At 47.4% G+C, this 21,611-nt stretch overlaps 1 protein-coding gene across 11 annotated transcripts in view; it reads right to left on the bottom strand.

The window, feature by feature from the left end:
* ALPK1 (alpha kinase 1) overlaps positions 1–21,511 on the bottom strand; it is a 38,219-nt gene extending 16,708 nt beyond the window's left edge. For 3 of the 11 annotated variants that reach the window (XM_063415070.1, XM_063415067.1, XM_063415063.1), the window contains exons 1-4: positions 20,892–21,359; positions 13,772–13,966; positions 9,170–9,402; positions 5,851–6,005 (exon numbers count right to left, since the gene is read on the bottom strand). In XM_063415070.1, the coding sequence (XP_063271140.1) occupies positions 5,851–6,005; positions 9,170–9,290 (276 nt within the window). In that variant the 5' untranslated portion in view covers positions 9,291–9,402; positions 13,772–13,966; positions 20,892–21,359. Of the gene's footprint in view, positions 1–5,850; positions 6,006–9,169; positions 9,403–11,285; positions 11,398–13,771; positions 13,967–20,287; positions 20,497–20,891; positions 21,361–21,428 lie in introns of those variants that run through there. The other 8 variants (XR_010082594.1, XM_063415073.1, XM_063415066.1 and 5 more) reach the window with 7 other exon arrangements.
* Between the last annotated feature and the right edge of the window lie 100 nt (positions 21,512–21,611).

The following is a 21,611-nucleotide window of genomic DNA, read 5'->3' on the forward strand; positions in this document are numbered from 1 at the left end:
AGCGAGTGCACCGGTGCGCTGGGCACGCACCCGAGCCGTGCACAGGGACCCTTCCAGAAACACCAGGCCCAGAGGAACCGGGGCAGGGCTCCTGACACCCAGCCCAGAGCCAGGGAAACCCCTCTGCTCCCAGGATGTCTCAGCCTGCTCCATCACAACCAGAAACTGGCAGCCTACACAGATTTACTCACTTTCTCTATCGCTTTAGGCGCAACCAGAGAGAGAGAGAGAGAGAAAGAGCGAGGTACGCGCGCACTTTGTTTTCACATCTGTGCCCACGATGTGAAATGGATCTGCCTAATTGAGTTTATGACACAAAGGGAACCTCGCGGCTGGGAAGTGGAATCAGGTGGTGGGAGAATTAAATTTGCACCAGATTTCTATACACGGACCATTGGGGGAAATGCAAAGCAGCCTTTAGTGAAGGGGTTTCGCCTTAATGGCGCTGAGTGGGAGGGTGTGCGGTTCGCATGGCTCCCCGCATTAGTGGGCCCGGCTCCTCCTCGCGCCGGGGCTGAAGTTTGGGTCCCAGCTTTGGGTTCAAAGCCACGACGCCTCCTTTGCATTGACAATGGGGGCCGCTCCCAGGAGAGGGGACAAGCTCAGAACCGGGGCCATCTGGCACTAGGACGGGCAGGAAAGCGTCAAAGGGAAATTATTGGTGCATAGTAAATGAGGATGAGGAGGAGGGGAAGGAAATAGAGGAAAATCTTTATGTGGCAGCTGATGTAAGAGGAATTACAAGCCCAAATAAATGAAATATTGATTTAATCCACTCTCTCAGCCCTCTTTATAAAGCCAAGATCCCAGAGGCAAGCCCTCCTCCATAGCCTGCAGGCTCAGGAGGATCCCCTTTGGAAAAACGCCTCTACAAACAGCGTGATTAAAAGCAGGGGAAAGAAAGATTTAATATTCAGTGTCCCCCACAGTTTTGTGAATGCTCTGGGCTTCTGTGTTTGCTAATATCCATTTGTCTCAGACTGGTTCAGTCCTAGTTTCACTAGTGACTGCAGCCGAGGTTTAAAATCTTTTTAAAAAGCCACAAAACTAAGAGCGGCCAGCAAAGAATTTCCAATTCCATGCACCAGGCAGGAGTGTCGGAGGCACACACGCACTTCCAGGTGCTTTAGTCCTCTCCCAAGAGCTGCTCCTAGTTAGCACTCCACTGAACCCTAACAAATGGCCCGATTTTCTGTCCCCTGTCAGATGACACACGGAGCCACAGCGCGATGGATTGGGCTGCAGCCTTTCCCCCTTGCCCCACGCGCCGGTGGCAAAGCCCGTCTCTCCCAGAGACCAAAGCTGCTGTCACCGCGGGACTGCTCTATCAGTCCCTGCCTTTCAGCTGGCAGTCAGAGCCCACTCCACAAACAGCAGGGAATTAAAGCCCCCCGCCACCGCGCTGACGGGCGGAAGAACGCGTGTCTGGAGGTACAGACTGACACGAGGGACAGCCACACAGGGAATTGCTGCAGACCGAGGAGCCAGCAGCTCCTGGACACTTCCCTCTTGGCTCAGAGCAGGTGAAAATTCTCCCCCCAACCCTGAACCTCTTAATTATCTCAAGTTATTCATCCTGCAGGCAGTGGAGAGTTGGGGATTCAAAGGCAGCAGCATTTGGTCCATTAGGAGCTGTTCAAAACACCACAGACCTGGGCAGCTTTTACAACCAACCTTATCTTGCTTTGGCAACTGAGGAAATCCTAGAGTGGGAATATCTCCTGATTTCCTCAAGAAAAAAAAAACAGCAGCATTTTGTGATGCGGGCAGAAGAAGAACTCTTAAAGTGCCCACGAAGCTGCTTGAAGGGGGTTCCTGGGCACCTCGTATCCAGCAGGGTGGCAGGGATCTGGGGGACCACAGTCACATGCAGGGCTCCTGCTCTTGATTAGTACCAAAGATACAAAGGTGCCACAATCATTTTGTGGCCCTGGTTTGTTCTGGACCACTTATAAACTATTGTGGCACATTAAAAGGAGATATTTTAATACTTAAATATAGCAAAACCAGTGACAGAAGCCCCCTGAGGGAGCAACAGCAAGACCATTATCAACATCTAAAAATATAAGAGACTCTCCCCTGAATCCGTGTCCTCAAAACATCGATGCACTTGAGAAAAGACAATCTCAGGAATACAACATTTAAAGTTGTAAATACTCCAGGAAGCTGCCTCTGACAGGAGTAAATCCTACCCATGAGCAAAGTGAAGTGACAGTCCTACACAAATCCAGGATCCAGCTTCCACTTTAAATTTTTTTTATGGTCCACATAAATCCTGCTGTAGTTTTCCCACATCGGCAGCAGAAGTCAGAGTGCTCTGCAGCACCAGGACAGTCGCCCTGGACAGCTGAAGCTCTGCTGCCTGCACCTCATCTCTGACACTTCTCACTCACAAAGGCCCCGGGACCTGGGGTGCCGCGATTCCCTCCTGGTCTGAATTCATCCCTCACATCGCTCTCGGTTTCACTGGGATCACCCAAGACGAGCTCTTAGCAGGCAGGTAGCAAAAGGTCAGCCTCAACAACCGAGATCCCAGGGCTGCGATTTAGGGCTTTAATTCTCCTGTTACCACACCGACAGTTGGAAGGAGGAGAAAACGAAATCCTCAGCCCCCGCTTTAGTTCTTTTTCAAAGGCTCCCAGCTCTGAAGTGCCACACACACACCTACGGCAGTTAGGGCACGTCCCTTGGAATGGGTTCCCTAATGGCAATCCATCAGCACCTAATTAGCCAAGGCCCAGCCAAGGGCTGCGGGGCCTTATTTTCCACTCTTTTCAATATTCCCATTAAATCCCATGAGATTCCTCGCTAGCAGGGCCAGGATCCGTGCTGCCCCATCCACAGCAGGGAGCATGGAGCCAGCCTGCACAGCTCCCTACAGAGGGCCCAGAGCAGCCCCACTCTTGTAAGCTTTTCCTTTTGTATTCCCATTGTACCCATCCCAGCAGACTGGGACTGAAAGCAGGAATTACTGATAGGTGTGATAAAAATGAAGTAAAGCCCCATATCGTCCCTATGGGTTTGCAAACAGGAAAAAAAAATGTAGCATAAAGCATCCCACAAGAGAACTATGTGTGTGCACAGAGCTGTCCTTCAACTAAAGCCACAGCAGGTTTTTTTGGGATCAAAGCTTCCGTGGACATGGGCATGTTGCCCTCTATTGGCTGCTCATCGAGCATTAGGCTAATTCCATCTCTTGGGAAAGCAAAGACCTGCAGGAAGGGCACCCCTGGCAGCCTCCCTTTGGGATCTGCAGCCCCATTCCGAACCCCACAGCGCACGTGGTATTTAGAGAGGAAAAATAATCCCTCCTTCTTTATCCCTGCCAGCAAGGATGCTGTGACAACTCTGATTTTGCTTTGCCGCGTTAAAAAAAAAAAAGTCCCAGTGTTTCCCAGTTTGGGCTTTGGATACAGATGTTGGCTATCACCCTTTGAGCCTTAGTGCAGATTCCCACCACGGGGGCTGCAGGAAGGGCTTGGTTCGCCAGCTGAAATCTGTTAGGAAAATGTGGAAAACAGTGAGTGTGGCTTATTGAACTGTGGTGGCCTTCGGGTGGTGAATCCCGGCAGGAAAAAGAAAAAAAAAACCCTAAAATTCAACCCAACCCCTGCACCTTCTGTGGGATGCAGAGGGGCACTGAGCATCCCCCAGCAAAGGCGAAGGAGAGCACTCAAAGGAGCTGCAGGTGCGGCTTTGCCTTCGCGGTGCGCCGAGGGAGCGCGGGGCTGCCGCCGAGGCGGATCCCACTTTTTAAAGAGCGACAACACCGAGGCAAACCCTTGAAGGCGCAGCCTAATCCGCTTACTCCCAGTGCCGGGCTCATGGAGCTTTGCAGCCCCCTCCCAGAGCGAGACATCCTCACCGAGAGCCCCGGCAGCCTGCGCTGCTCCTGCAACACCACCAGTGTGTTATGGTAATGAAGCGCCTTTCATTCATGGATCTCAAAGCACTTTTTAAATGTAATGAATTACGGTTTATGAGCTTATTCTAAGCATGGCAAATTAAAATAAACAGAGAGGAAAAATTTTAAAGGGTTTTTTTTTCTTTTTCCGAACAATAAATTGATAAAGACTTGATTTTTTTTTGTCCTTCAGGGAATTAAATTATCCTTCTGCCCCTCATGAAAAAAAAAAAAAAGGAAGAAAAAAAGTTGCTCAGACTTTTATCTTTCCTCATCACACTGTAATCACTTCTCTTCAGCCTCATTTCCCCCCCCAGCTTTTTATTCAAAGAACTGAGGCAGCCTTTGCTCTGTCTTTAAATTTTATTTAAAATAAAAAAGAGGGGGGAGAAGGAATGGATGAAGGGGGGAAAAATCCCTTTTCCTGACTAATACTAATAATACAGGTCAAAATGTCAGTCTATCTACAATTAAATGGAAAACAAAAAAGGTTTTCCCTTTTTCCCATGGTACAATGGCGCTGGAATATAAATTACCGATGAAGATGAAATAATACTTCAAAGCACATGGGGAAAGGCAGCACAACGTTTACAAAGTATTTTCCACCGCAGGATGAAACACTGGAGACAACGGCAACCAATGGAGTTCAGGGGGTGTGGGTGAATAGCCCAAAACTAGCACGGAGGAGGATTTGAGGTCCCTATAGTCTCTGACCCCACGATAGGCTTTGTTTAACAAGGGCAGCTGCAGTTATCAACAGATGTTTCAGCAATAAATAATTGGTATCATCCCAGAAAAGATCCATCTACCTGGGGAGAGGGCATAATGCTGCAAACACTGCTCCACTATTACAGCCACATTAATCTCCCATCTAGCCAGGTCTCTCGGGGAGTTTGCTGCAGGTGTTTATCCCGGGAGGGAGCACACAAACGCTCCAAAGTTAGAGAGCTGCACTGGGATTGTAAAGGAGGTCAACCTCTGCCATAAATTTCTGTCTGAGGCCACACACACCAAAGGGAGAAAGAAAATAAATACCCGAGAGCAGCCACTCCCCGCCCTCCCTGGGGAAATTCAGGAGCCCTGCGACGTGGGGACGCTGGGGCTGCCACCTCCCAGCCCTGCAGTTGGCTTTGCTGAGCTTCTCATTGCTCCATGCTGTTCACAGGAATCAAAGCTGTTCCCAAAGAAAACCTGCTGGCCTCACTGAGGCAGGACTCTCCGGGGCAGCTGAGATCTCCTGGCCACCTTGGAGTTAACAACAGGCAGGAATGGGACTGCGTTAGCCTCAGACCACATGAACCAAACTCCCCCCGATAAAATTCACAAACCTCATCTGTATCCTTGTCCTGGCAAAGCGATAGCCCTTAGCCCAGATACTACATTTACCATGGAAAAAAGGTGTCCTCTATTTGCCACATGTCTGACATGCCTCTAGGAAAATCAGAAAAGCAAAAAGCAATCCACACTTCTTGCCACTATCTAATCTTAAAGCTCAAACTCATCACCTTAAGGGATGGGATCCCCAAGGACCTTTGGGATTCTGCAACTCCTTGCACAGCCATCCTTTACTCACAGGAGAAATCACATTGAATCCTTGCCTTTCCTGCCTAGGTTTTGGCCAGCTTTGGTCCTCAAAGGGAATCTGTCATATAATTTCATTGAAAGAAGAGCAGATGATGATTGTGCAAGCCCTACTATCATGAGTGATCCTCACGACCTATTTGCAGAGCAGAATTAAACAAGGCACAGCATTCTTGTCAAATTCATGGGTTTTTTAAAAAAATATTATGTGAACATTTGTCATTTTAGTGTTACTATAATGCCAGTTCTTCGGGGAAGAGGAAAGCATTACCTTAGTGGAAACAGAACCAGAACTGCCCTGTGAAACCCCCACCCCGAGCACCTCAGCGGGACATTTTACACCTCAGGTGTGTTGAGCTTCATACCAGCAAGTCAGGGAGCCTGGCGCTGATCATATCTTGCAGGTTTGTTTTGTCCTCCGGGCCGAGGTCTTGTTTGTACTGCCACCTCTCCGGCACAAAGGGCCACTTCATTTCCTTGGCCGCCTGCAGAAGGCTCCGCAGCTCCTCGGGAAGCAGAGCTGAAAGGGTCAAAGAGCAGGTGAGGATATTGCAGCAGCTTGGGCCGCAGCACTGGCGGCACCAATCTCTCAGAAAGGCCTTCTCCCAGCTGCTCCCAGGGGCTCTTAGCCCTGTCACCAGCCTCGTGGGGAGGGAAGGGGAGCTGGCCTGCCATCCGTTCCCCTTGGCTGCACTGCCCTGCAGGTAAATGGGAGCCTCCAGCCATTAAAAAGGCTTTTAGCAGGAAGTCACGCCGGCTGGTGGCTGCCTGGGCGTGAAGAGCTGTTCCGAAGGAGGCAGGAGGGAACCTGTTCCCCTGTGTGGGCAGAGGACAGAGGACAATGGGGTCAATGGCACAGGAGATCCTGTCCCCCCTGCTCAGGTGACAGTGGCAGAGCTATCCTGGAAAGTCACTTCCAAATTGGGAGATAAACCTGGGTCTTAGATCACAATCAGACAGAAATCTAGAGGGTTATAATGAACATTAGGCACAAGCTCTTGAGCAGTTTGTCCCTCCCTGCTCCCTCTCCATACCACTCCATCAGCTTCAGTTGGATCTCTAGCCTGATCCAACTAAGGATGCAACTGCTAGGAGCATGCAGCCAGAGATTTGGGCTTGAATCTGTCCTTTCCCTTCAGACACAGCCCACGTTTCATTTTTCTTGCAACAGGGGTGATGTGGATGTGCTGTGTTGTGCTAACCACTCGGCTGGGCAGCCTCTCTGGCCAATAAAAGTGGATTAACAGAGATTATTGACCAGATGGGGTTAATGGTGATCATCAGCTGCAGATCTGGCCCCTTCTGGCCATTAATCCCCTGAAAAAAACCCTGCTCAGAGACCATCACCGCTTTAACGAGGCAACGAAATAAATGCATTGCTACATATTTTTTAATCAATCCCTTATTCAGGGACTCTAGAAAATGAATTCCATTAAAAGGATATTACATGCTCATGTTGCAGCACGTTCACAGGTATGGTTTTCCTGGGAAGAAACAGGAAGTTGGATATTTAAGGCCCTCCTCCAAAAAGTCAAGTTTACAATGTTAGTGCCTTTTCCAGCCCACATTTTCTCACTTGTTGCTGTCCCAAGGAAACAAGGGGTTTGGAAATCTTCCCTTCACACATCCTGGCTTAACATAAAGTCCAGTTTCCTTATCCTCCTGAAGGGGTGCCTGAAGGGGCTCAGCCCTGAGCGCCGTGGCAAGGCGGCCGAGTGCCAGAGCTGATGGGGAGAGTTCCTGCTCCCACCCTCACACTTGTCACCGGAAAATCAGTGCAGGAGCAGGGATTTCCACCTCAGCACCAGGATATTCACCTCATCACAAGGAACACAAAATTATCGACGGAAGGACTTATCTCCCACGTAGAAGGGGGATGACTGAACTTCGTAAGTCTTTCCCTAAGGAAGACCCAGCTCCAAGGACAAGAGTTTACCCTTGTAACAGAGCTGTTCTCACCGCTGGCAATATGAGCTCATTAAGTAACAAAGGCTGAATGGGCACAGAAGTGGACTGGAATGATTTCTAGCCTAAAAAAGAAATAAAGAAAAAATCCAGACCCATCCAAAACCCGTCCTGCCTCTCTAAAGTGAGATAAAGATGTGCTCCTCCTCTCCCCTCTCCCCACCATTTCTATGGGTTTGGCTTTCAGTCCTTCCTGCTGCAGGTCTGAGAAAGCCGGGGGGAACAAAGGCAGCCCCGGGAGGAGAGGGGGGCGAGGAAAGCCCTCGGCCCCTGCGCTGGGAGGGTCCCCCCGAAGCCGAGAGCCGCCGGCCCGCGGGGCCCTGCCTTCCCCGGGCACAGAGCCCCAGCAGTTATTAATGTCGCTGTCACCACCCCGCTGCTGGGTATTTTTCTTTCAGCTGATGGGAACACGGCCCTCGGAAAAGCCCGAGCAGCACTTCGGGCTCTGATCGCCCATTTCCTGAAGCAGTTTACCTGAAGGACCGTGTCTAATCGAGTGATTATAAGGGCACTGATTTACCTTATCTGGAACTAAACTGATTATTTCTCATACTTTGTGGTATTTAATAGGAGAAAAGGAGGGAGGAGGATGAGGGGAAAAAAGCGCTACCTGATTAGGAGTTCAAGAGCCTATTCTGCAGAGCCATAATAAAACTTAAAAGAATTTGCGACAGAGAAACAAAGTACCCTTTGTTGGAAACAAAAGAAGAGGAGAGAAAAATCTTCCAGGATCCATAACAGAAACCTACACGCCACCCTCCAGCGCAAACAGACTTAGGTGCTTCAGAAAAAGGCAGCTGACCTCCCAGCAAGAACAAGGATGGTCGGAAAAACATATTCTCAACGGCTCCGCGCCCCGGGACAAACAAAGGGTTTTAAAGATCACATTAACGATATGGCCGAGCCACTCAAGCAAGGCAAAACTAAACATTATTAACACCAAACTGGAAAACGGGCAGTGCCGCAGATGTGTCACGCAAAGGGAAACCTTAATTCCGCTGGAATTAAGAAATAATAAATCCTCCTTTCACAGCGCCACTGCGATACCAAAACAGCTGCTGGTTTCCAGCAGGTAAAACGCCAGCATTAAAACAAATGAGGAATCCTTTTATTACATCTCTCACTAAACGCTGCTTCCTTTCCTGGTTATTTATTCCAGCCTTTAGCCAGCATGGATTTTCCTTTCAAGAGGGATATTGCAAAGCTTGGTTGTTTTTTGGTTTTTTTTCCCCTTGGACACCACTTATGGAGGTCACACACATTTTACAAGATAAAGATTTGGGCAGTGAGCTCTTTAATATACGAGGAGAAGCTGACAAACAGAGAGGACCCTCCCCCAGTTCCTATGAAAGGAGAGGAAATATGTGCCCTTATTCAGAAGTTGCATCCTTTTTTTCCTTTCTCTCTCTCTCTTTCTTTTTTTTTTTTTTTTTTTTTTTTTTTTAATAACTGAAATTTATGTGCATCAGCAAACTTTTGGGCATTGTTCTTCCCAAACTAAACTGTTCCTTACAGCCTCATGTTTACTGAAGCCTAAAATTAGAACTGACAGCAATTCACTGCAACAAAGTGGACTTCTTTCCCTGCCTGCCTGTAGCCCACATCCCATTCACAGCCTCGAAATCCAGGCATCTCTTGACGCTCATCTGCCCGGAGAAGAAAAATAGGGCAGGGCTGAGCGCCGGCGGAGCGCTGCCGCCTCTCCTGGGGAGAGCTCACCTTGGCACCGGCGGTATTCCCGCTCCTGCCCCTCGCCCGTGGCGGCCTGTGCCGCCCGGAGCGTGTCCAGGGCCCGCTGGCACTCCTGGAGCAGCACGGCCACGGCGCTTTGGTTATTCATGAGCGCTGATCCCACTGCGCTGTGAATTGGGTGTCCCCGGGTGCGCGGTGATCAATTACTCGGGAGAAGACACGGGGCCCAAATGAAAAGGATCCCTTCAAGGCTGAGGTACCTGGCAAACAAAGGAGGGGGAAAATGATTAACTAAAGTATCATCAATTATCTGAAAGGCTCAAGCAGGGGGAGATAATAGGGGAAATACATGAAAATACGTGACAGCCTCGGAGGACTTTATTAGAGGAGTGTGTGAAATCACTGCAGGGCCCTGGTGACAGTGTGTGAGGGGAACATCTCTGAGGTGCCAGGGAGACAGGACAGGCTCATCAATGGAGCCGTGACATCCCGAGCAGGGAAGTGACTGTCGGGCTGTGCCGAAGCCCTTTGCACCTGGGAGGCTCGGGCTGTCGCACACAGTTAGCCAGGATTGAATGGCAGAGAGGAGCATGCTGTGTGCATTTCCCAGACACGGAGCCCCTCTCTTTTACCCTGGGATGGCATCCTGTTTGTGAATGCTCTCCATGTATGTCCCACTGCAAGTCTTCCAGGTGCTCAGCACATCGCCAGTGGTGATGTGGGAAACCCCCAACATTTTTCCATGACAGGCTCAGCACCTGCCAGAACACTCAGGCAGCTTTTGAGAATTAAGCACGAGGTAAAGAACTTTGGTTTGGGCTATTTTTCCCCACCAATTTGATGATGGTTTCACTTAGAAAACTTTTCCTGCAGTTTGAAGCAGTACAGTCAGGAACAACCCCAGTGAAAACATTTCTAAAATTTGGGAAACACTATGGCAGTGAAGGAGGAAGAGGAGAGCAAAGGACAGCACACACAGGCACAGTTTGCTCTGCTGACTGGAAACCACTCACACTTTAGCAGCCACGTTTCCAGGCAGTTTTTTCCCTTTCTGCTGTGGCTCTGGGATGGCTGGATCCTGGAGCTGGTGGCAGACAGGCTGTGCTCCCAACGGCACTGAGCAGGAGCAAGCTGCCAGACTGAAAAGCAGAGGGCAAAAGAGATGCACTCATGCGAAAGCAGAGAGGATCAGAGAGCCTGCCGTGGAAGGGCAGGTGGAGCAGGGCAAAAGATGGGATTCAGCAGCAAAGAGCCTGGAGGCAGGAGCCACTCAGTGGGGCTCTGACTGACTCTGCAGACAAATGTCACAGAAAGAAGAAATTTTAAAAGTAGCTGTAAAAGGGAGACCAAGGGAAGGAGCACAAGCACATAAGAGAAGCTGGGGAGCAAGTGAAAGATCAGCCAGAGGCAGAGCCATGGATAAAAGTGGAAGGAAAACCTAGAAAGTGTTGCCCATCTTGACAGCCCCAAGTAAGAGCCACCAGGGCCACTCTCTGCAGCGTCTGAGCCAGCTGAGCATAGCTGGGTGCTGGGATCACATCCCTGTGATGCACCAGGCACAGGGCCCATTTAGGGACTCCCACCAGGAGCAAAAGGAGATGGGGCCAGAGACAGGGCTGGGGAAGAAGCTACAGCATGGTCCAAAGTCCATCCAGGAGATGGGGCTGAACTGTCTGTCACTGACAAAGAAGAATCTAGAAAAAGACACGACAATGGGACCGGCTCATGCTGCAAGATCCGAGTCCTCATCTGAGTTCACAAAGGTCCTCTCTCCCTAAGCATCTGCCAGGGATAGATCTCTGAACCCAGGAACAACAACCAGAAAGCAGAGTCCTCTGCTCCACCCTGCCAGGTCTACACAAGCTGATCCACTTGCTGGGTATCCATCAGGGAAAAGTGTAGTCACACTAACACACCTGTGCCAGTGTGGCCTGCTCTGTTAACTGCACTGACATCTGCTAATTGATTTATCTGATTACCCACGCCTGTGGGAAGGAGCATGCAGCTGTCCCAGGAGTACCTCCCAGGTTGGGATGAAGCATCCCTGCCATCTGGCCCGGACTCCATTCCTTTGTGTAACTGATTTCTCAAAAATCTCATTTTCCAGGGACCCCACTCCAGTGACTACCAAGCACATATACACCTGCCTTGGGTCCGCTGTGGACAGCAGTCCTGGGAACTGGGGCCTGGAAACTGCTTCAGGAGCGTGCAGAAGCACACTGGAGAAGGGCTGTGCTCAGCTGCCACCTCACAGCCTGTAAATAAATCCTCATAAGAACAATTTGCTGTGAAGATGCATTAAAGCAAGCAAACGCCAGGATATTTTCCTTTACAACAAGTAACACAGCACCAGGAGCATCCACAGGAGCTCATGGACGTGCTCCACTTCTCTTTGTTACAGCCCAGAGCCCCAAATCAGACTCTTAAGCCCAGCTCTCCTTGGGTCGTCACTGCAGGCAGGAGAGTCCCGTGGCTTTGTGAGCCACACAAGCTGCCACTCTCACAAAGAGCTGCTGGGGCTTAGCAGGGAAGCTCAAATTAGTGTGGAAGTACAGCACTTGGCTTCCTTGGATTGGGAGGATTTAACTCACTGGGAAACTGCCAGGTCCCTAACAGTGATCTATGAATGTCAGCAAGCAAGGGATTTTTCTTCAAGTACATTTTTCCAAAGAATTCAATAAACAGCAAGGACACGGAGTAATAAAATAATGATTTACAACAGCAGCAACACCAAAGTGCTGGAACCATAGAGAAAAGTGCAATAAACTCCACATTAGTACTCAGAAGGTAGAGAGTCTTTTGAGACCCATCACTGGGGACAATGACTTGCATCACAAAATCAGCTTAAAATGCACCACGGAGCTTTAAACCACATCAGCATCCTTTACACAGATGCCACTTTGTAAGTTGTGTTTTGTGACAGCTGTGGTGTTGAGTGACAGCTGGGAGGGGGAAATAACCAGGCACACAGCTTTCCTGGGGAAACACAGGACCTGAGCCTAAAGCCCAAGAGCACAACAGCAAAAACTTCTGGAGGCCTTTAGAACCCTCTCAATGGTTACTAATCAGCTTTCTCAAAGTTCCCTTAAATCCTAACAAGTGGCACTTTAAGGAGATGGTTTTGAAGTGGTAAAAATTGCAGCCTGACATACTGCAAAACTGCCTGGGCAAAAATGTTTTCTAAGCATGCACTTAAAAATGCTCTTTGAAAACACAAAATAAAAACAATTTTGCATCAGACTGAGGATTTAAGCACTCCTTGGTGACAGGAAAGCTGCTTTACTCCTGTTTTGGGCAAAAACAGATTTTAAATGCTTGATGTAATTGTTAAGACACTTTAAAACAGAAATCATGAGAAAAAAAATCCTTGCCATTGCTGATTGAAGCCTGGATTAAAATAACTCCTTGCATCAAATATGATGAAAAAAAATGACAAAGGTCTCAGGGGGCGAGAAAATACATTTCTGTGGTTGCTCTCTAATTAGAGTTGGGGCTCAGAACAAGATGGACAGGGGGAAGAATTGGGTGGCATACAGAGAAATGATCTCTTTAATAAGAAATGGGCCATACTGTGACATTTCAGAGCCCTTGGGCTAGAAGACCAAAAGATCTGTCAAGAGAAAGGAATTTTAAGTTCTGGTGTGGATGGAAGGAAGCCCGGGAGTCAATCTAGCCAGTTTAAGACCGCAATTAGCTCTGGAGGCTTTAAGAAAAAGAAGATGTAATTGCTGCATTCAAACTTCAAATGCAGCAAGGATAACAAGCACTGGTTTCTCAGACAACATCATTTGGGAAATTTTCCACAGCATTATGGTCCTGAAACACAAATTAGAGATCGCCAGGGCTTTTCTCTCTGAAAATATATTATCCTAATTTTCACCTTATTCAGGGTACCCTCCAGTTCCAGGGAGACTAATGAAGAGGAAGCAAAGACCTGATGAGTTCCACGTGGAGACTACATTTATGGATTAATCCCAACAGGGAGCAAATAAACCTTATTCCCAGAGCTCTCGGTTGGGACTCGACACAATCAATCGAGGAATGGATAGTTATTTATGACTGAGGCTGCTTTGACTTTCAAATAAACATTTTAATTATTTTAAGTGTTACACTGGAACTTAGAATGTGAGCCTTGTTTTCAGTGCACCGCCTTGCTTGCCTGTCTCCTAATCCCAAACCACTCCAGTCATTATGACACCGTGCAAATGATACTGATTTTCATGCCTAAAACATTTGAAAGGGAAAATCCATGGACCAGGCAAACTAGAGAAGAGGAAGGAGGAAAAGGGAGGAGGGTCCCTCTAAGCAGAGCCAGCATAAATGAAAGGAATACTCTCAAACTACACTGAGCTTGAAGAAAATGAGGTGCCCAGCTCTGAAACCCTTTTGTAATCAAAAGACACATCCTGATCCATTTTTGTATCCTGCTCTTCTCTGCCTGCTCCTATCTATGATACATTCTTTGTATCCTGCTTCCACTCACGGTTTCCCTGAGGTTAATGAAGCCACACTCATTTTTAGGGAACCTCTCTAGGCTGTTAGATTCTCTTGCTAAATAAAGACAAGGGGTGAAATCACAACACAGAGGCAGTGCTAGGTCTGTTGTAGCTGTTGGAGTTACGGTCTCACCTTCACTCCACGTTATGGCGTTTCATCTCCCTTTGCCTTCTGTAGGGAGACTGAAAAAGCTGCAGGAGATTCCCTTGGAAGAGCAGTGGAACATTTGGGCTGGTGTTTTTACCTGCAGTACATCACACAGCACCCTCAGCTGCTCTCCCTTCTGTGGATTTGTGCACAAGCCTTCTGGAGTCCTTCCCGCCACTCCTGTCAAAAATAACAGGCTCAGCTTTATTTTGGATTTGGCAGCTTGAGGGATTAAAAAGTAAAACAGGGGGGAAAAAAGAAAGAAAAGAAATATGTTCCTGATAATTTGGCAAAGGTTTCAATAATTGAGTTAATATCATCTTCCACAGAAGGCAAATTCAGTTTCCCTGAATATTTCAGGGCACACATGCTTGTGTTTTCCTGGAGCATTTACTTTTCTTCGCAAAAAGATAGTTTAAAAAAAAAAATAGATTTGCTAGGGGCTTTATTCAGTTAGTTAGCTAGTTTACTTCTCTAGCTTAAAGATCAGATGTTTTCTTTTGCTGGCCATCCCAACTGGCTGTATTAAAATAAGGAAGACTCTCAATCAAAAAGCCTCTCCTAAGGCAAGCTTTCTTGTTAATATGCACCAACATGAAAGGGTTTCTTTTCATCCTATACAACTACAGTGTGTGTAAATTGCAGGGGGCTCATTGGCATAAATCTTGGCTGTGACCTCTGAGGTAAACTGGATTTACATTACTTTCTGACAAGAATTAAATGAAGGCCTTGTGGATATATGAACAGCCTTCTAGACTGCAACAGATGGGCATGAATGTGCTCCCTAGGCAAACTATCAGTGACATCTGTGTCCTCCAAATTCTGGTGGTCTCAGCCAATTAGCAGGCAAAAGGGGAGGAAAAAAAAATCCAGCCCCTGCACAGCTTCCCCAGCCTGAGCTGAAGCAGAAGTGCTTCTGTTTGGAAATGGGATCAAGAACAGCCTCCAGCAGCAAGGAGGTGCTTTGCTGGCTGCTATAATGCAGAGGTAACACCACAGGGAAAGCTGAAGTAATTAGGTAGAACAGATATTAATATTAATACAAGACAAATCCCAGCCCCACCTAAGCCTGTGTGGGGCTAGGATAATGGGCTACCATCATGGATTTACACTGCTGCAGCCAAGGATGGAGATTTGTGGATCCTAAAAAGCAGAGGAGGGGTGAAAGTGCCCATCAGCCCAGTGCCTGACATAGCCAAGGCAGGAAAAGCCCCACTCTTGATTCATATTCAAACCCCCACCACGGCCCCCTCTCCCTACAGACACAGCCAGAGTTGGAAGGGACCCATAGGGATTCCCAAATCCTCTCCAAGCATCCCTCCTCAGGTGGATGGGTCTGGGGAGCAACATATTCGACGGCCACTGCACCTGCCTGCTCAGTGCTTTGTGGAAGAGCATTTCAGCTGCAAACATCCTGAGGGGGAAAACCTTCTCTAGTTTTGTGTGTCACAATGAGGTTTGTGATTTCTTGGTGCAGCACAGCCACAGAACAGAGCCAGAGCCACACAGCAACTGCTCACCACACCGAGGGGGCCAGGGAGGCATCAGGGAGTCAAAACCCACGTCCAGCCTACAGCAGAGCCATGGGTTTAGGCCAGTTATACCAGAGGAGTGACCCAGACCAACACAAAAGGTGAAGCTTATTCTCTGTCTCCCAGATTTTAATGGAGCTGCCATGGCAGGAGCAGCCAGGACCTCTGGCTAAAAGCAGAGTATGGAACAAAAGCACCTGTTGTTTCGCCCTGGTCATGACTTTTCAGAGAGGCCACTTGGGTGTTTTTCCCTCACCAATGCTATCCTAAGTATTACTAGGGGATGTGGGAAAAAAAAAAAAAAAGGAATAATTGAGGGGCAGATCAATAAATTAAAAAGTTCTAAAAAAAAGGGGAAAAAAGGCATAATGAATTTGGTACAGCACATATTTTTAGATCAAAGATGCCTTTGAAGTGACAAACCCTTAATCCATAAACTACTGAAGCACTTCCTTTCTCTCCCAAACTACTTGTTGTCAAATAAAATGGAAGTTAAGGAAATTATCTTTATCTGAAAATGGCCAAAAGAAGCCATCACCTAATGACAGCCTTGTCAAAATGACAATTGGGGAAATTGTTAGGAAGGGGAGGCCTGACGACTGGAGGAATAAGCTGGCTGTTTGCTCTAATCTGGTGAGGCAGGCCCCACACAATTCCAGTCAGCTTGCTGTGTGAAACAGCTAAGTCTTTGTCAGAGCAGGCAGGGGCTGGAAAGACTTCTCTTTCATGAATATGTATCACCACCCTCCACGTCTACAGAAAAACCCCCAAACCTTCCAAACAGCAAAAAACAAAACCAAAACCAAAAAAACCCACCACCAAACAAACAAAACCCCCAAAACATAGAAAATAAATCCCAGAGCAACAAAATCCTGAGATATGGAGCCGCAAGGAAAGAAAAAAATGACTAAGCAATGAAAGTGCACATTTTGGAAGTGCAGCCAAGAAGGACCCTCTTCCCAAAGGCTTTCTTTGCATTTTTATGCCCCAGCAGATTGCGATGAGGCACTTCAAGTGCACAAAGGCAGAACGGCCCACTGGGGTATTTAATGTCCATCACTGGGTTTTATATTTGGCATTGGTGGCACCAAACCCCGGGCCACAGACACACACATGGCCAGGCTGGTGAGACGGAGCTCAGGAATTCCTTGTGCGAGGAGGGAATCACCTGGAACAGGTCTTAACACTCCCAAGGGCAGGCACAGAGGCAGCTTTGGATGGGGGGCAGAAATTCCCTGTGAAGCCTAAAAACCCAGGAGAATGTGTTCCTCGACAGGCAACAACGCAACCGAGGTGCTGAGGCGTGGACAGAGCTCCCACTGAAATGATTTTCTGAGAGATGTCCGTGACATCTGTGAAGAAAACCCTTCACAACACCTTGACTCGGGCACTCGGAATCGCAGGTCACCCTGAATTTTAGGAGATTTTTTTTACATCTGTACAATATTAAATCTCAAGCATTCTCCAGAATGGCATAAAAGTGAAATAGGAGAGCCAGATGTAGTGTGCTGGGCTGCTGCTGGTGGTGGATGTGCAGGCAGAAAGTGCCTTAAAAGGTGAAATGGCTCAGAAAAGCATGTCAGAAACACTGTGTCTCTGTTTTCTCATCTGGGACTGATGCTGAAACTCCAGTAAACCCAAAAATGCTGTTTAAAGCAATGGGTGGGCAGATGGGAAGAGAACAGGGGATCAAACAAAGCCTTTGCTTTCTGCAGAAAACCCAAATGAAGATATTTTAAGCTGTGGTGGGTTTTGTGTCTGTTGGAGAACTATGGCATCATTAAAGCACAACAATGTCTGAAAAGTTACCTTCGAGTGCTTGTTGCTATCTTTTTAACTTTGCTTGTAAAACTGCAAACTAGATCTTGCTTTATTACAGAGAGCTTGTGATGATATTATAAACTTCAGTTTTTCTTGAAATAACGGCCAGAATATGAACGTTTGGCTCCCAGCAGAGATACCAGGACACAATGCTCAGTTTTGAGGTTCCCAATATTATGCAATGTTTGCTGTAGACATTTCCATTGCATTAGCATATTCTACTTTACATGAAATCCAGCAATGAATGCTGTCCCTGATCTAAGGCTAATCCTCTTTAAAGAGCTACAGGCTATATTACATGTGGCCACAGCCACGGTTGTGCCAGGGCTGAATCACTTTGAAGCCTATTGAACAGTGTTCCCTTGTGAGACCATACACAGAGCCATAAACCAGAGCTCCCTGTGCTGTGAAATCCTGCTGCTTCCATCACCAGGAGTTTCTGTCAGGGACAGGCCGCAGTCCCAGGCAAGGGGCTGCAAAAAGGGAAGAGACACCCAGCTGCCTTCATCACCCCTCAGAGCCAATTTGTGTGCCTACAAGTAATAAAAATCCTTTTTTCCTAAACCTCAACAGCAACTGCTCCAAGGGAGGGCTTCCAGAACAATCTAAGGTGAAGGTGAACCAGACACCCTCTTCCCTGAGTAAGAAGGAGGCTGCTTGAGTAGTTTGGGACACAGACATATCTATCTTGGAAGGAAAAAGAGAGGAATGGTCACATATGTACCTGTAAGGCTGCATTGCTCACAGCTGGGTGCCCTTGAATGCTATAAACCGAGATAATGGAACTGTGTTTTTATTGCCACACAATGTGGAATCTTCAATACCTTCACATCTATACAAATTAAAAATTTTTTTAAAATTTTGTTTTTGTAATTTTTGTGGTTTTGTAATTTTTATAAAAAAAATTACAAAAGCACAAAAAGATCACTATATTCTCTGGTCCTGCTACATATCAGCAAAATACAGCTTATATTATCTTTAATTGTTCAGAATTACTTTCTTTGTTCAGTGAAGGGAACTGGAAAGGTTGCCTCTGCTCAGCCTGCAGTGTGCACATGATATTTTCTCTGTCTGGATGGTGTCAAACCAGACAAGGAGAGTGGATTCAGCCTCCACAGTAAAATGTGGGGCCTGGTGAAGGCAGTGTTCAACCTCCTCACTATCAAAACAGCCGCACTAATTATTTCTTCCTTTGCTGCAAAGGGAGAAAGGGTCCAGAGAAAAAACAAAAGGTGGAGAGAGCAGCAGAGAGAATAGGAAAAATAATCAGGAGGATGGTGAGAGGGAAGAACAGAACAGACAGCAGGAAGGACAGGAAGTGGAAACTGAGAAGGAGGGAAGAGAAAGGGAGAAGCCAGAGAGGCTCTAAAGGAGCACCAAGGACAGATCATGATGTAGAACAAAAATGAGAACTTGGAAAGGGACATAAAGTCCGTCTTGTAAGGAATACCTCTCCTCAGCAGTCAAGGTGAGTTTCCTCATCAGTTTATTCAGGTCAGATGAAAAGGAAAGAGAAATGGAAGAGTTCTTTTTCCTGAGTAAACAAGGAGCAAAGAAGGAAATAGAGGGAACTGTGCTCTCTCTTCCTCCCTTGGAAGATCTCCTCTCTGCTTAAGGCATGGAGCTGTCCTTGGCACTGGGAGCTAAAACTTCAGTGAACAACTTCAGTGAACACACGTCCTCCCCATGCATCTCTCCTCTCCTCTCTCTCACACTGACATCCAGTGGAATACAATGGGATACCTCTGGACACCTGTCTTTGAGAAGGGCCTATTTCTTATTTCTTTTCTGTTTGAACATGAGGCACTCGGTTGCTGTACAATAACAACTCATTGCAGAACCTCACTACAGGTTGTTGCACACTCCATTAGGCATTTCCCAACTCTTGGAAGTTACCACTGCCATTATGACCATTAACTTACAAGTACCTCGACAACTCTTGCATTACCAAAATGAAATTTATGACTTAAAACGAAAAATAAAGAAAAAGAAAAGAAACACAACCCCCCACAACAAATACTAATAACCACTAAACATAAGGATTCCCCAAAACAAACATTGTCTTCCCGTGTCCGGTCACACATTGCCATCTACTGGCTCCCACTCCTGTGCTCTGAGTGCTTGGGTGGTTTGGAATGAGAAAAGGGCTGTGAGCAGCCTGGGGTTTACGGCTCTAAATCAATCAGCTCTCACTCCCCTCCTCCCAGTGACTCCGTAGGTCCCTGAGGGGCAGCCTGGGGTCACCCCTGTGCCATCCTGGGAGAGCAAATCTGGGACAGCGCGGGCACAGCATCATGCTCAGCCCACCTGACAGGTGACAAGACACGAGTGAGGCATTTAACGCCCGGGAAAGGCAGCAAACAGGGCTCATGTGTCATGAGAGACACACCTGGGATATGGAGAGGGCTGGGGGGGACAACCACCCACCTACTGCACCCTCCTCAGGCTTTCTGAGCCCACCAGGTCACGGCAGTCACCCACGCGACACAGGAACACACGGCTCGTGTCCCCGTGTGCCCAGAGCCAGCCCTGCACAGAAGCACCACTTCTGCAGATTTCTGCCTCCAAAACAACAACTTCTGCCTCAATGCACTCACACCCACTGCCGTGTTTGGCACAGGAGATGCCACCAGCTCACAGCATCTGCTCTGATGTTCACCTGGCGGCACTACAGGCAAGCTGTGCCAGGGAGTGGGAGTGCTGGTGACCAAAAACCACGGGAATCATACTCACACACCACACAACATTTACAGGCGGTGTTGCCCTTTACACCTGGACCCCCTGGCAAATCTGAGCACCACATCGACAGTTTTGATAGCCAGGTGTAAAAGCTGACCTTAGGACAGAAGGACTGAACTGTGGAAATCTCAGCACAGCAGAAACCAGCCCAGACTTCCTGGGGATTCAGTGGGTGACGATACTTTCACCATGTAAATTTAAACAGCAGAGACAAGGACAAAGTTTCACACTGGTCTGGACTGTTGCTGGTCTCAAATGTCCACAGAAAGGCTTTTATGCCACAACAGAGACAGAACTATAAAGGACATTTTCCCCAAGTGTCCAAGAAATGTCATCACAGCATTCCCAACCCATAACCAGTCACACAGAGGGTTAAGAGACTGTACTTCCTACAAGTCCTCTGACCTACCATGAACATCTCAGAAGGAGAAAGAAACACATTTCCCCTCACTGACTCCTGTTTCCTGAGCCAGTTATGACTGACAGCACATAAAAATTCCTTGTATGTTTTCATTTCCCAGATTTGCCTGTGTAGGCTCTGGAGTTACAGGCAATCAGTTGTCAGAAAAACAATGCACTGTCACAGACACTTCAAAACCACCTCTGTCTTCCGGCCTGAAAAATACTAAATTAGCGCAAACACCACATTTATTTTCAGTTTCGCTTTCAACTGAAGAAATTTCAGCTAAAAGAAGAAGTAACTGTAATACTGGAATTACCTCTATTACAGCACAGAACAATTTTAGCAGGATGATCACACAAAAACCGCACAGGCACAGAGTGCCTGCATTTTTTTTTTCTCTCATAATGGGCAAACTTGGAGTTGTTTTCCTGAAGCTGGCAGTGTTTCAACTGACTAGAAACTTATTGCAGAGCGTAGCTGTAAATCCAGTTCCTGCTCTCCCCTGTACAAAATCACACAGAGCTATACTGAAATCACACAACAATAAAGGAATATGCAGCTTATTTGACGTAACACAATCCTAGGGAGAAAAGGAAAGGTCCTTACATACCTCAGTAGATACAAGTATCAAAATAATCCCATCAGAAAAGTTTGCTCATGACCTGGGACTCGAGCTGTTTCCGGAAACAAAGGGCTGGCAGGAATTATAACCATCAGCAGATGCAATAAATGGCAGGGTTGTGCAATTCTGGCTTTTCCAGGAGGCAGTAAAGTACTTTATTTTTCTTGTATGTGAGCGCACAGGCCCAGCCCTGCCTGCTGTAAAAAAGGCCTTCATCTGTGGGAGAAAGTTGGAATAATGTTTTCCTTCTCCGCTTTTCAATGCACCTTCTGGCAAAACCTAGTTTAATCCCTTTTTTTTCTTTTATTTTTTCTGATGTCAGGGAGAAGAGCCCTTGGAACAGCTGTATTAGACTGCACACCGATAAAAGTTATTCCACGAGAACTACAAAGGAACTTATCAACCCACAAGTCATTTACTTGTTTGTTGAAGATACAAAAAGAACCCACAAGTGAAAAACAGTTTCTGTGAGCCAACACAGTATTTCACCACCCGTGCCAAAGCCATCAAGCCCTCAGTACTTACTTGCCAGTCCCAACGCTGCACAGGCACAGGCACAGGCACAGGCACAGGCACAGGCACAGGCACAGGCACAGGCACAGGGAGGACACGGAACATTTATTTGGGATCTGGGTTGAGAAGGAACAGGTTTTGCCACTTGTTCTATGCTGGGGAATAACACAGATGAATATGAAAAACCAAGCCGCT

Source organism: Prinia subflava, chromosome 18, assembly GCF_021018805.1.
Source record: "Prinia subflava isolate CZ2003 ecotype Zambia chromosome 18, Cam_Psub_1.2, whole genome shotgun sequence".
NCBI lineage: Eukaryota > Metazoa > Chordata > Aves > Passeriformes > Cisticolidae > Prinia > Prinia subflava.